Below are 15136 nucleotides of genomic sequence, written 5' to 3' on the forward strand. Positions count from 1 at the left end.
TGCGCCAGCCAGGCCGGGGGGGGCCAGCGGGCGCCTTTGGCCTGGCCCGGGCCCGCTCGCCTGAGGGAGCGCAGCGGCCCGCGGCTGTCCCTGCGGGGGGTGGGGCTGCTGCAGGGCCACCCCCCGCTCTCCCTGCGGGCAGAAAAACGTTTCCCTCGGTGTAGGACCGCCTTCGCTGTCTTGTGCTGCTGCACGGCTCGCAGGTGCACCTGTCTGAGCCTCAGCTTTAGCACCTCTTGCTCACCTGGGAGTTGCACGCATGAGGCTGGCAGCTTCCCCTGCAAGAGCTTCAGTCACTCGGGTCAGGCTCACGTTTGGGTAACGTGAGCAAGGGTGACCAAGTCACTAATATCCTCTTGCTCGTGGTATCGTCCAGTGTTCAGATTAGTGCTTACACAAACACTTTTTTGGTTGTCTGGAAACCCCCAAGTCAACTAGTTTTCTCAAGTTCTGAGTGCCATCAGTCTTTCTAAGTGTCACTTAATAAAGTGGGGAATAAGCCAGCTCTGGCTGGGCAGTCAGTACACGACATTGGGGCGCTTACTGAAGCTGCAAGCGCTCCTACAAAAACACATTGCTATAAATATCCTGCAGTCTTGTGCAATGGGTAGAATGGTAACAGAAAGGGAGAGTACAATTATGCTCTAATTTTCTAACCTCCCTGTAAAGGTCTCAGACTGCTTGTTTGCAGTAATGCCTATAACTGGGGGATTCTCACAGTTTTTGTATTAAAACCAAACTTAGCCATGGACCTATGCCAAATGGGTGTTTTGTAGTCAGAGAAGTTGTGCTATGTTTTTAAGTCTCAAATTCTGGCCTAATGATTGTGTGAGCCAAGGATGATGTTAGCCCTTTCTCCCTTTAGTACCATAAGTTTCTTCTTGCTGTATACGTGTTCTTGGATTTTTTTTTTTGTTTTCCCCCTTGTAGTAAGCATGAATTTAAAGGATGGTATCTAGTAACATGGTTGCAATCAGGGCATTAGTCTGTTAAAACAAGAGATACAGATACTTCAAGCTCACCAGTGTGTTGCTGTTACAGTTTTCTGGCAGTATCTGCAGTCTATTTCCTGGCAAAGCAAGCTCTGAAAGGTATTTTATGAAAACGATCATGCTTTGGAGGAAAGTTAAAACAGTTGGCTTTAGCCTTCTGTTTCCTGTTTCAGTATTTAACAGCTGTAACAACATTACTGTTGCAGAAAGACACAGTTTTTCAAAAAGACAACTTTAGTTTACATGAACTTCATGTGCAGTGTTGTGTACAAAAGCTATGGTTTCTGTAACTGACTATAACTGTTCATGGCCCAGTTAGAAATACATTCTAGCTACCATGCTCATTTGCAAGCAGCACAAATGTAACTTGGTGCCAGTTATTCTGTGATTTCCAACTATGTTTTAGATAACTAAGGCTAAACATGCTATAGAGTGTTGTATTTGCAGGCCTGACAGGGACATAAATTCATTATATGCAGTCTAGACCAAGTTACACAAGATTCAAGAAATGAAACCTACCTCTTCTGGCACTAAACTAGCCTTAAGTATCAGAGCATCCTTCTTCCCTTTTGACATCCATGTCCTTCTCAAATACTTCATCCTTTGGACCAGGAAATTAATTTTGAAGAATGCAGAAGATAACCAGTACAAGATGGAAGAGAGTAGTATTGTGTGAATACTTTTTTTGCATGTGTGTTCAAAGACAAAGGAAAAACCGAACAGCAATACTGTTAAAACAACCAGAGGAGTCAGTTGGGCTAATGGCAAACCAGAATTCTATGAAAAGAATATCAGATTGTGTAAAAGCAAGCATTTTAGTTTAAAACAGACAAAATGTTGTCATTCCCCAATCCCCTGTCCCCCCCCCTAAAAAAAAATCCCAAACCCTTGTAATGAGTAATTGTCTCATGAGTTGACTTTAAAATTTCACTAATACTTTCCCTCTGCTCACTATAAACATCCTTCAGGAGCAGCATGACCCTCACTACTTGCTTTGAATATGGGAACCAGAAAGTGAACTATTGTGTTTCTATTTGGCTTCAATAGTGGGGGGTGGGGGGAAAGCAGACTCTTAAATTGCTGCAGGTGGGTCCTAGGACTGTGAGCTACCGTGAGCTCCTGGGGAAGCCTAAGGGGCTGCAGGACTTCTGGGATTATCAGAAATGTTGCAGTTCAGATCCTCTTGTTCCTCTGTTCTGCCTGTGCCCGGCCTGGAGGGAGGATGGGTGGGAAATGCTCTTGAGCTGACTTCCACAGATTTTTCCCTGGGGAAATGCCTCCACAGCTGGGAACTTTGCTCCTGCTGTCTTACCCAGACTCAGCTGGCAAGAGCAAAGGTGACAGTTTAATTTCAGTGCTTTTCAGTTGCAACACAATCAAGCTTATATTTCTAATGCTTTTTCTCATTGTAGCACCAAATACCCACTATTCCCGTCCCTCCTTAGAGAGCTGTAGAGCAAACACTGTCCTTCCAGGAAGGTCTGTGTTTCTCAGTGGAACTTAGCTGTGTTCTCTCAGCTGGCTCACTCTATCCTGGCACATAGAGCACACCATGGTCTCTGCTAGCTGCTGTCAAAGAAAAATCTTTGAAACTTTGATTGATGCCAGTAAACAAATGCAGTTGAGGGGAAGGTTCCAACTTTGTATTTTGTCATAGAAGCAAATGAAGACCTTAAATAAAGACTAGTGTATCAGAAAGGTGGTTGTTCCATGGAAGAATTACCAGTTACAAAGTGTAATATTAATATCACTCGAACCGAGATTAGAATAAACTATTATAAATTATAAAAATGTTAAAGAAATTTAACTGCCAACGTATATCAGGAGTAGAAATCTGTTTCTGAATTCTGAATTTATTTTTAAATGGTAATCTGATTTTTCTATGCCCGAAGTCAGAAATTCTGGATCCAGAAACTCATTTCATATTGGCAGGCATTTAGTAATTGTGGAAGCAATGCAAAAGCTAGTTTAAGGATACTTTACTTGCCCTTACAGTACACAGACTTCCCCAGCTTCCCATTTGTGTTTATAAAAAGCAGCAACCAAGTCATCTGCACACAGCTATTAGAATTTCTGTGGTGAAAGCTCTAGGCATGATACACCTTGCAGTCTCCCAATGCAATGTGCAGCAATTAGTGCTTTTAACAGTGTGGAGTTAAAGACGTTTCCAGCTAGGGGTGACTGCTGAATGCCTGGCATACACCTCCTGTGTAGTGGGAAGTCTTGCCTGTTCATCGAATGACAAACGGCAGGTCCTTTCCACCAAAGCTCGTCAGCAGTCAGCACACACAAATGCAAAGCAGCTAAGTCTGATTTACCTTTTCTCCCACTAGGTTCTTCAGCAGCATAAAAATGCTGACACAATGGTGGCTTTGATGAAGGTTTATGAAGAAGAAGACGAAGCTTATCAGGATTTGGTCACCATGGCAACACAATTCTACCAGTATTTACTGCAGCCCTTTAGAGATATGCGAGAGCTGGCAACACTGTACAAACTGGAAATCCTGGTAGGTCTGTCTTCACAAAGTGAAAGGCCAAGTTATGTAGTAGGGCATCAGCTGCTCTTGGAGCAGTTTAGACTCAAATCACTTAACATTCCCTACTTCTATCTGTACCTACTTTTTTTCCCCCTGCCAAGCCACCAAACGTGACTGAGAAATTTAGAGTTAGGGTAGAACCACTCAGAGGATCTCAGAGTCCATGGTATTGGCTTGAATAGAACTGCAGCTGTCTTCCCACCAGTGTCCCACTTCCCTCTGTTATGAGGAGTTAAAACATCCCCAAGCTCTACCTATCTGGGGTTTACTCTCTGGTCTCTGGTAGGCTGAATTTACAGAGATCCAAGTAGCCTTTGTTGTGCCACCTTGTCCTGGGGTTAAACCACAACACACCTTCAGTGGGATTAGTTTGTGACATTGAGAATGCCATCCCCCAGCAATACTGATGCACCAGATTAAGTCAGTTGTGGTGGTAGAACAGAAGGCAGAGGAGACCTTACCACACAAAGCAGTTTTCTGTTGGTGCTACAACCTACTAGAAGTACAGATTAAAACATGTCAGTTGTCACTGCATTCATTTGATTTTATGTGCATCTTAAACTGGAAGCACATGCTGAAAGTTATGATGCCCTGGAAAAGACAACCATTTACTATTTTGATTTTGCCTTAAATAGTATGTTAAAATTAAAGTGAGCTGTTAATGTTCTCGAAAAGAGCAGAACAGTTTTAAGTTTAGACTGAGGTTCTTGGATACTGAAGGTCTAAATCTGTGAAGATAAAATATCCAGTATGCTGTACTGAAAATTAAAGTGAAAATTAGAATGGATGAAACAAAGTTTGTTTCTGTATAAAAAAAACACTCTAAGGGATATTTAGGCTCATTTGAAATCTAATTCTTTAAAAAAAAACATTGGAATACTAGTCTTGTACCCATGTACACTTTGTGGACTTGAAAATACTCTCTTACGTTTCTTTTCTGTATCACTGTTCTGTGGAAAGAACTGCCAAACTGGAGAACCTGACAGTGCAACGTGCTGTCAACACGTGGGGAAAAATAGAACATTGCACCTAGAAGAGTGGTTTTGAGTTACTTTTAGTAACAACTAAAAACACTTGTGTTGGATGTTATTTTTAAGATGATAGTTTAAAAATATTTTAAGAAATAAGTTAATCTGAAGTTAAGCATGAAGTCATGATTGGGGAACAAAGGTTCTGAGTTAGTCTAGAGAATGAGGAGCAAGGCAATACATAAGCATGAGTAGTGATTCACTTTGTGACAGGTGAGGGGAAGATCGTGTTTGCCACTGTGCTCTGCCTTGCTTGGAACATCTCTAAGTATAGTATAATGCAGGCTGCACCACTGTGGTAACCAGTTGGTAACTGAAAATTTTGTCTCTTTTCAGAAATCTTTGCAGTATGATAATTTGGGGCCTAAAAGAGTAGCAGCTTTGCAGAAAGATGCCGAAGAATGGACTAAGCGAGCTGAGAATGCTGTGTGCTCCATTCAGGATATCACTGTGAACTACTTCAAGGAAACTGTAAAGGCTCTGGCAGGTAGTCAGAATGATTTACACAAAAGGTTGTGTAAATACTTGACTTGGGGACTGAGAGCTCTTCTCATCACCTTTGCTGGTCTCTCTCTGCAGACCCCGAGGTTAGGATGAGTGTCCAGCTTAAGAAAAGCATTTTATTCACTAAGATTTATATCTTTTAACCAGTTTGGTTTACAACGTGCATTTGGGTTGCACACAGACGTTATCAAGGCCTGAGACTTACAGCTGCAAACCTCTGAACAAAAACCATGCACGCTTTTAATGCTTGATATGCAAGCCTCAAGGATTTCAGCATGTTAACTGAGTAGATTGCTGTGTAACTGTTAAGGCATGTTTCTATGGTACACTGAAGTATTTTACTTACATAGATAAAATCATAAATTCAACCTTTTAGTCTTGTAATTTCTAAAGAAGCTTCAGAAATTGTTTAATAGTATCAGCATTTTTAGTACTGCAGCTATAGTAGAAACACACAAGGGCTATTAGTACACTGCATTTCTCATATGTTATTGCAATGTTTTAATCTGCAGCAATGCACAAACAGATGGAACAAGATCAGGAAAGATTTGGTAAAACCACCTGGGCATCAGCTTTGCCACGACTAGAAAACCTGAAATGCATGTTAGCTAAAGAAACCCTTCAGCATCTGAGGGCAAGAGAGTTGTGCCTGAAACAGAAGAGAGCTGGCTTTCAGAAGAATGTAAGACCTTGCAAAGCCTCCTTTTCTGTCACTGTTTTGTGAAGGGCTGATCAAAACCTACCGACGTGGTCATGGGAGTAGACTTTCATAGACTTTGTCTATGAAACAGCTTGGGTTTTCAACATTGTTTTAAGCTGTGGAAAAATGCATGTCTCCATTTTTTAAAAATTGCTCCTGCACATATGAGGACACTTAGCAGAGGTTAAGGTACATGCTTTTACAGTTCAAGTGTTGTGTTAGCATTTGTGATATCAATGTTTGAAATTGTTAGTTTTAGGGAGATAAAGACCAGATATTATTTTCAGAGGACACTGCAAAATAAAGATACTTACTTAATTTTAATCTTCTGATCTTCTTCATTTGATGCCATCTAACTGCTGCTAGGAGTACCTGATATTTATTTTCCAAGAGTAGTGTACTGCACCATATATAATTGTTTTCAGGAGCAGTATTATTTGTGCAGATTATAATGAAGTCTTTCCTGGTAGACTTATGGTAAAATTACAATTTAGGTTAATAAGGCTTTCTGCTTCTCTGAGTTTCTGCTCCAAGTCATTTCTAATGTTTTGTTGTTTCCATACCAAAGCACCTAAGCAGCTGCCAGTTAGGCCAGGCTCTGTACAGGTATTTGTGCATCCATGCGTGTTTCATGTGTGCATATTTTGTTATTAATGCTTTTTATTTTCTATTTGGGGCGATACAGATGGAGAATCTCAGTGAACAAGAAGAGAACTTAACTGTAGTGGAGGAGCTGGAAATACAGTATTACGAAACGCAGCTGGAATTATATAATGTACAGCTTGAAGTACTGAAACATGAAGAGATGCTGCTTATTGTACAGTTGGACACTTTAAGGAGACAGATTAAAGGTAAGAATAAAAAAATATTTAAGCACATAGTCAAAACACAGGAGTGATATAGCCTTCTTTGTTTTCACTTAAAAAAAAAAAAGGATGATTATCACTGCTCAGGTCTCGATAGTAGAAAACATCATTGGAAAACACTGATGATGTGGCACCATCTGATGTTTTGTCTTCTGATTAATTAGACACTAATTTGATAACACAAGTTTAAAAAAAGTCACAGTGGTAGCTCTTTTTCATGGGAGCTGTGATATGTGCATGCACTGGTTTAGCATATGGAATAACTTATATTGAAAATACTTAACTGCTCTTGTAGTTACAAGATCTATGCATAGAAACTGGATATCATGACGTGCTGAAATGGGTTCTGAAATTCATCACAAATCTGTTGTAATTTAACATGTAGAAATTACAAAATACATCCTGTAATGACAAAAAGAGGTAATTATAGCTAGATGGTACTTGATTACTGCTGTATTCCAGTTTAAGTGTCTCTCTGTAACATATTTATGACCAAATTAGCTAACAGTCTTGTTTATGCTTATTTGTGCTTATGAATTCTCTATTACCGTGTACATTGTGAAGTAAACATTGCTCCTGCTTGTTGCGTAATTAAAACCTGGTAAATAGTAAAATAAGTCACCCAGTGTTGATCGGAACAGTCTTCAGTTTTCCAGGAAAACTCCACTTGGTGAAGGTAGGAGTTAAAGCACAGAAAGACATTTGAAAGAGGAAGCTAAATAACAACAAATGCTAACAGCATAAATTTGATCCTGCAAAGCACCCCTGTGAGTAACATGACATGTTTGCCTAGGACTTTGAAGGACCAGGCTTGGCTCTGGAGCACTACACTTCCTAATAACTAACTCACTGCCTTCAGTGGCTTTTAAAATGTCATTAGTTCTTTAAATGTTTAAATAACTGTGGCAATTTTTGGGTTTTTAAAAAAATGCCAAATGCCTTTTTAGAGAAACAGGATGAAGTTGTTTACTATGATACATGTGAAAATCCTGAGGAGCTCAAGGTCATTGAACAGACAATGGGACAAGATTACGCTAACTTGTCAGAAATGACGATGCTGAGGCAGAAGACTAAGCAGTTGGAGACAAAGCGTGGGACTGTCTGTGCGAGAAGAGCCTACCTCAGGAACAAAAAAGTAAATGCAGTCCTGGAGATGTGCATTTTATTTAGCTGATGTCTTGACTCACGAGGGATGGACAGGAAACAACTGGAAGCTTTGGGTGGAGCGTACAAGATGATACAAGATGACTCAGTGCCAAGGCCTCCAGAGGGGCAGATGTGATTTTGAGCCAGCTTTACACTCCACTTTGTGGTGCAAGTGCCTGTCTAGCTTATTAAGAGATCACAAACTTACATAGGTGACCCAGGAGTTGTTCCCCTACCAGCTAAACCTTACTAGAGCACTGCTGCGGCCAGCTGGAGCTTTGCCCTGGCAGCCTTTTACAAAGCAGCTGCAGTACAGGAGGAAACCTGGCCTGCAAAGAAGGAAGCTGCAGCGACAGGACAACCCATACAGTGGTACTTTACCTTTGAATGGGAGGGGAAAATTTAACTGCTGCAATTCTCTCTCCAGCCTCTCAGTTCTGTGCAAAGGGCAGTTTTTTCCTTTGTTTCCCATGCAGAGTAGAACACTAGGAAGACACAAGTGAGATCACAGTTGACTCTCATGAACCTTCCCAGTGAGCTGAGCTTACCTTACACCTGCACAATCCTGATGGGGCAGAGAGCAGAGTTTAAGCTCCAGTCTGTCTGGCCTTTTACCCCTCATTAGCCTGGACAAAATGGGAATGACATGGGAAATGTTTTGTGAGCCATCGTTGTCTCTTGCTTTCAACTGCTTCCTCAGCAGACACTTCCTTTGCTTCTGTTTTCATTGACTTAATTGCTGTCTGTTGGTTATGTAACACTAAAGCCAAATGCTAGATGATTTGCAAATGCTTACCCAGCCATGTGGATAATCCCCCTCTGTACAGTGATAAATAGCGACTCCCAGAGAAAATATTGAAACCTGCAGCTTTTCTGTGGCACTTTGTTACTAACAGAAGGTACCCCTGTTAGACATTCATTGTGCTTTCCATACCTTTGCTTCCCTGGCTTTCGTACTTGGGAGCTATGGCAAATAAGGGACAGGGGGAAAGTAGCCTTATATTTTTGTTATGCCCTGCTAGCTTCCCTCTTGCCCTCTTCCTCATGTCTTTGCAACCCTTCCCTCCAGTTGGTACCTGGGTGACATTTCTTCAGAGCTTGTTTCTGCCTTTTTTTTTTTTTCTCCTTTCTTCTCTTCTGTTTTTTAACCTAAGTGTAAGACAGAGGGATTGGTTCAGGTCTGGGTGTATTTCCTCTGCAGCATGAATAACCCTATTACTAATTAGGAGAACAAAAGATCCATGAAGGAGTCCCACAGACTTCACCTTCAGGGTCTCACATCTGGCACTAGTTGAGCTTAGCCATCCTTCTTGACATAGCCAAGCACTCAGCCTTAGTTGCTGTTTAGTGGCTTGTGCACACGAGTTAATGGCACAGATGGTGCACAGTAAATGTGAACTAACCATTGCATGAATTTTGCTGTTCTACCAGGATCAATGTGAAGCAAGCCATCGGCAGAGACTGCAACAAGCAGAAGAGAGCAAAAAACGCTTCCAGCAGCATCACAGCATACAGATAGTGAGTACTGAATAGCAACCTTAGAGGATCTGGCAGCTGCTTGTTTTCACACACTAAGGCTTTACTTACTTGTGTTTTAATGCAGAAGAGAGACAAGCAAAAAGAGGAGGAAAAAAAGAAAAAAGCTTGGATAAGCCAGGAACGTCAGAAAACACTGGAGAGGCTGAAAACATTCAGGGAGGCAAGTACTGTGAACTACAGTAGTTCTAAATGGTGTCAAAACACAATGTCAGAAAGTAGCCATAGCTCAAATGTGAGCATGGTCCAAATCAGAGACAACCATTCGGATAGCCTAAAATAGGATTGTGTGTAATGAGTCAAGAGGATTAAATCCACTAAGGATATGGTTTCCAGGTGCAGAACCTGTTGCAAAGAATACAAGTGTGGAAATGGCTTTGAAAGAAATACCTTCATATTCATCTAAATCTGTTCAGGGTTGAATTTTCTGCTTGAATGGGTGAGTGGGACAGGTCTGTACTCTGTGGCTTTTTGTCTCTGGGGTTGATATTTTGGCCAGTCCAATGGAGATGTGACCTCCTGCCTTATGATTTGTTTTTCAGAAGTGTCCAGCTCATGTTGTTGTGAAAACATCTCATCCCCAGCATCTCAGTCCCAAGTTGCCACGAAACATCACTCAGCAGGTTGCAGTACTGTCCCCGCTACCTTCGTTGAGAGCAAGGGCAGCTCCAGAGCAGCCAAAGAGCATACTGCTAGTAGAAGCCAAAGAATTAAAAGCTTCACATCAGAATACCCCAGCAGATATCCCTGTCCAGGTTTTTGTTACTGATGGTGACACAGAGCAACAAAAGCATAGCGAGGCACTGATGGTCTCTCCATCCTCACCACCACCACCACCACCTCCTCCACCCCCTCCTCTTTTACCCTCTCCTCCCCCACCTCCTCCCTTACCTCTTCAGTTAAAGACAACATTGGCAGCAGAGGATAAACCACTTCCCCTTAGCTCCGATAGCCCCACAGAAAGCTCTGCACTGCACAAACAGGATGACTCATCCAGGAGGTCTATAAATAATTACATAGGTAAGAAGGCTGACATCGACTGGTGGTTTTTTGTTTCCTGTATTTTTCTGTTCTCCCTCCCTCTGGTTCCGGACAGGAATAGTGTGCAGCCTTGCTCAAGAGAATGAAGCTCTTGGAAAGCTTAGTAAGCTTTCAAGTAAGAAACCACATACAGTAACACTGACCATAACTCAGGATGTTAAATGAGTAACAGTGATTTGTTGTATCCCGTTTGATACACTTCACAGGGTCCTGATGCTCAGAGTGTGTGAGTTGGCAATTTTGGTGAAGTGCTGTCAATTGGGCCAGGTCAATCTTTTAGGACATTTGAACTTGAATCTCTGCTGGAATCCTACATTTATTAAGTACAGCCTTACAAGTTAGTTTAAGCCGTGCTTAATCACAGCACTACTAGGTCTGTGGAGATCTTAATTCAGGGCCTGCATTTCTCATGACACTAAAAATCCCACTGCTGTAATAGGTAGGAATGTGTCGTCAGAAGAAATTCCAAGGAGAGGGAGTTTATTCATGTTGTTTGGTGAGAAGCAACTTTTATTACCAGGTTTGTTCTTGCCACAGTTTTGTAACTTTTGAACTGAATGTGGTATTTTGATTGAGAATTAATCACCTGTCCAGTCAGAAGGCCACTGTGGGTAGACTTGTGGTTGTACTAAGGCTACACTTCAGTGTTTGTGATTTATGTACTACGGAGCTAGTAGTTGGGCTGCTTGCGTTTCTAAGGTATGCACAGCCTGTGTCCACTTACAATTTGCTTGGTTACTAAATAAAGGTTTCTTAAGAGAATTCATGCAGAATTCAACCAGGATTTGAAAGGCAGATGGATAGCTTTGGCATACTAACATTCCTAGGGCAAAAATTCTGCTCTGTTACACCTCTGCTTTGTTAGCAAGATCATACAGGTGTAATTGAAGGCTGAACTCTGCAATTGAAACAGTAGTTTGAATGAGAATAGAGCTCAGCAGCTTGCCAAGGCTTCACTGGTTACATCCTGCTAACAGGCTTATTTTTGTCTCTAAAGCAAGCAGATACTTTGACTATGTCAGGGAGATTGATCTAAGTTGGAAGGCAGCAATTTTTTATTGTCATTTTTCATAGTGGAGCTGACGCTAGAAAGAAGCATGTCTCTAAATGTGGTACATTCCTTTTCCTTTTCAGACTGTTCACAATACATCTAAGCAGCCTTTGTATCCTCTCAGTTAAGAGGCAAACCACAGGCAGAAATACCAAGGAAAGTTCAGCATTTTCAGTTCTTCCAAGGTGTGGGGAAGTACAAGCAGCTGAAGGGCTGAGACGCAGTTGAGTTACCATGGCGAACTACTGTGCTTCCAGTGGATCAGCGTGCGGACTTGAGTCTAGGAGGTCCGTGGGATAACTCTACCACAGATACTCTTAAGTAGCTTTGATTAGCAACAGGAGTTGTACACCAAGTAGTCCGATTGCTACTGGAACAGCCTTGCTAGTAGCTAATAGTTACTACCATTCACAGCCTAACGTTGATGTCCTTTCATTATTTTTGGATAAGTAAAATCCTTTTTTGTTTATTGGAGAGATCCAGTTTGTTGTTTACACCTATTTCATGAAGAAAACCAGCATGTCAATTGCTGTAATAGTAATTGATAAAATACTGCCACAGGAACTTACTGAAACAGCTTCGTAAACAGGTTGGTTTTGGTTACACATGGACTACTCATGTCTTTGTATGTGAAAAGCCAGGAGAGGTTCATGTTCTGAATGTGTTAACATACTTTCCAAGGGGAACTTCTTTTATAATTTGTTAGTCTGACTAGAGCGGAGTGGCTGAGGGAACTGGGGTTGTTTAGTCTGGAGAAAAGGAGGCTGAGGGGAGACCTTACCGCTCTCTACAACTACCTGAAAGGAGGTTGTAGCAAGGCGGGTGCTGGTGTCGTCTGTCAGGTGGCTGGAGATAGGACGAGAGTAAATGGCCTGAAATTGCGGCAGGGGAGGTTTAGATTGGACATTAGGAAAAAATTCTTTACTGAAAGGGTTTTCAGGCATTGGAACAGGCTGCCCAGGCAAGTGGTTCAGTCACCGTTGCTGGAGGTATTAAAAAAGTGCGTAGACAAGGCACTTCAGGATATCATTTAGTGGGCATGGTTGATGGTTGGACTCGATGATCTTAAAAGGTCTTTTCCAACCTAAATGGTTCTATGATTCTAGTCTTTTATCAGGCAGCCCATTTGATTAATAGACTTAAGACTTTCTTACTTGAAGGCTTTTCAAGACAACTTGGTGGATCTTTGCTTTATCCTTTTCTGACATCTCAGTCTCTGAAGGTACCACAGGATTTAGCAGAATGTTGCATTTCTAGTGCTTGATGTTAATCACATAACCTTATGTGCACTGCGCATGGCAAAAATACTTCCAGCTGTGAGGCACAGATGGTCTGGACCTATGGCTGTAGGAGTCGACTGCTGTCCAGGGAAACTGCCTCCCTATCCTACTGTCTGAAGCTAGCAACAAAGAATCCAACAGAAGGAGTAAAAGGCAAATTACAGTGTGTCTCAAGAGAACTAGTGGAAGCTCTCTCAGTATGGTGTCCTTTATGGTCTGAAGTTCAGAAATACACGCCTGAGATTTAAATCATGTTGTAAAACGGGAAATATTTTTTAAGTATGTAGAGAAAAGAGCTGCCTGCCTGCCTGCTTAGGGCCTGATCTGGCTCCTACTGACTTCAGTGGTGCAGTTTCAATCCCTTCTACTCAAATCCTTTCATTTTTCTCTTGGCTGAGCAAAAATGTAATTGACAGTCTCAGCAGGCATTTGAGCAAGCTAGGAGGAATGGTAGATTGTTTCTAATACAGAATACAAGAGATTTTTTGGTTCAGTGAAGTTTTTTTGAAAGCCCATAAAGTTGTAATGAAAAAGAAGCATCCTCCTTTGTGTGTAATTTCTTCCTTGGAGCACAACCTTGTATAATGTTGAAGAGGCACTGGATTCTCAATTCAAGATATAATAGCTTTAACTGCTTTCTAAAAGCAGTTCCAGAGCCTGCTGTTGCAGAAGCTTGAAAGAGTCTGTGACAGAACAGACCATTCTTTGTCCTGTCTCTAGCAAAGATGAGAGGAAGAACCCTGAACACTTGGGTGGGGTTTTATACCTCTAAGTGTGATTGTCTTGTTCTTTCTTCTGGTAACAATAGATTTATCTGTTGCAGGTTCCATGGATGAGGTTTTGGCTTCACTAAAACGTGGTGAAGTTCATCTTCGCAAAGTGGAACAGCCAAATCCGTATGCCTCTGTAAAAGACAACCTCCTCTCTGCCATAAGGCAAGGAGTTAAACTAAGAAAAGTGAATAGAGATACTGAGAAAGATGTCAGTAAAGGATCCACTAATGAGCTAGAGAGAAGCATTAAGGCAGTCATCCAGAGAATTAAGAAAGTGTCTGCTGATTCCGAAGAAGAGAACAATGATCAGAATAATGGAGAATGGGACAGCTAACAGATTCAAAGTAACAGACTTACTGACTGCAACAGTGTGTCTCATTTTGCACATTGTAGAAGACTGTCCCTTTCAAAATGAAAGAACAGTGTGATTGTGTGTGTTGTTCTTGTAGTCCAAAATGTCTTGTAAAGTAAAAGAATCCTGTTGATTTTTTGTAGGAGCTGCAGATTCTTATTTTCACTTGAGAAATCATACTCCCAATTATGCTTGCATTAATAGGTATTTCTGGCTCAACTGTGTAGAGTTTTCACCGCATCTGAAGACAGCTAAAATGCTGGATTGAAACATACATTATTTAGGTTGTTACTGTGCAGTAGGTAATGTTATCACAACAAGGTTTAAGGAGTGAAAAACTAACTGAAAATCTATTTTGTCAGATAAAAGTAGAACCAAATCCGTGGTTATAGGGGCAGACCAGAAAACTTAGCATAATCTGGAACCTCTCATTCCTACCTCCATTGTCCAGAAAAGTCTAACATTTTGCTTGTCTGCTACAGCTCACTCTCAAATAACTACATGGATACTCCATTTATCATTATGTTATAAAGTGTGCATTTATGAATGGGCTTGATAATGCTGACTGGGAAAATTAGTATCGAGTTTGAAATAAACACTACTGTAGTAATTACTGAAAAGTTTACTTTTTAGCTGGAAGCTTAAATATAGAGAATTTTTAGATGCTAAATGTTTTCCATACATCTACATTTACAGTGAACTGTTGGCATGAAAGACTGAGCCAAAATATTGTATATAATATTGTCTGGGATCTAGCCCTGTAATACAGAGCTGCATTTCTCCACTGAGACCATCAATCATGTTTATAGCTATGCTCATGAATTTAAATTACCTGATAGCCTTATAAATGGCAGATATTTGCATTGTGCCTGGAACCTGGCTATTTAAAAATTCAACTGCAGTCAGTTTAGAGACTGTTTCTATTTTGGGTAGATAGTGACAAAAATGATTCAAAGTTTCTTTTGGAGTTTATACTGACCCTTAATAAAAATATATCCTGACAGAAGAAGTGGATTCAGTGTGCTGTTATCTTAGGATACTGCTGTGAAGTAAGCATTACTTACACCATGGTACTCTGGTTTTTGATAGCAAGTAGCAGCCATACAGCAACTGCGCTCTCTCACTAACAGTATATGTAAATGGTCTTATTTTCTGAAATACTTATGAATTGTAATTTGGTAACAAAATTGCAAATATGTTGCTTTAATTTCCTGCTTTACTGTAGAGTAGCAGATCTGTTTAATCAGCACAGTAAATATGTGTGCAACAGTTTTCATGCGAGAAGAAGAAAGCAGCAGCTGCGGGTTCGTTTTTCACTGCTTCAGCACCT

The 15136-nt window shown here is 41.1% G+C and overlaps 1 protein-coding gene across 1 annotated transcript in view; it reads left to right on the plus strand.

Moving 5' to 3' along the window:
* Positions 1-14735, plus strand: part of WHAMM (WAS protein homolog associated with actin, golgi membranes and microtubules) — a 14977-nt gene extending 242 nt beyond the window's left edge. The window contains exons 2-10 of the mRNA XM_010571922.1: positions 3326-3499; positions 4894-5044; positions 5574-5743; positions 6447-6612; positions 7575-7762; positions 9205-9291; positions 9377-9472; positions 9852-10329; positions 13505-14735. Of these exons, the coding sequence (XP_010570224.1) occupies positions 3356-3499; positions 4894-5044; positions 5574-5743; positions 6447-6612; positions 7575-7762; positions 9205-9291; positions 9377-9472; positions 9852-10329; positions 13505-13788 (1764 nt within the window). The 5' untranslated portion in view covers positions 3326-3355 and the 3' untranslated portion in view covers positions 13789-14735. The remainder of the gene's footprint in view (positions 1-3325; positions 3500-4893; positions 5045-5573; positions 5744-6446; positions 6613-7574; positions 7763-9204; positions 9292-9376; positions 9473-9851; positions 10330-13504) is intronic.
* The last annotated feature ends 401 nt before the right edge of the window (positions 14736-15136 follow it).

The sequence above is a fragment of the Haliaeetus leucocephalus genome, unplaced genomic scaffold (genome assembly GCF_000737465.1).
Source record: "Haliaeetus leucocephalus isolate CR32 unplaced genomic scaffold, Haliaeetus_leucocephalus-4.0 Scaffold339, whole genome shotgun sequence".
NCBI lineage: Eukaryota > Metazoa > Chordata > Aves > Accipitriformes > Accipitridae > Haliaeetus > Haliaeetus leucocephalus.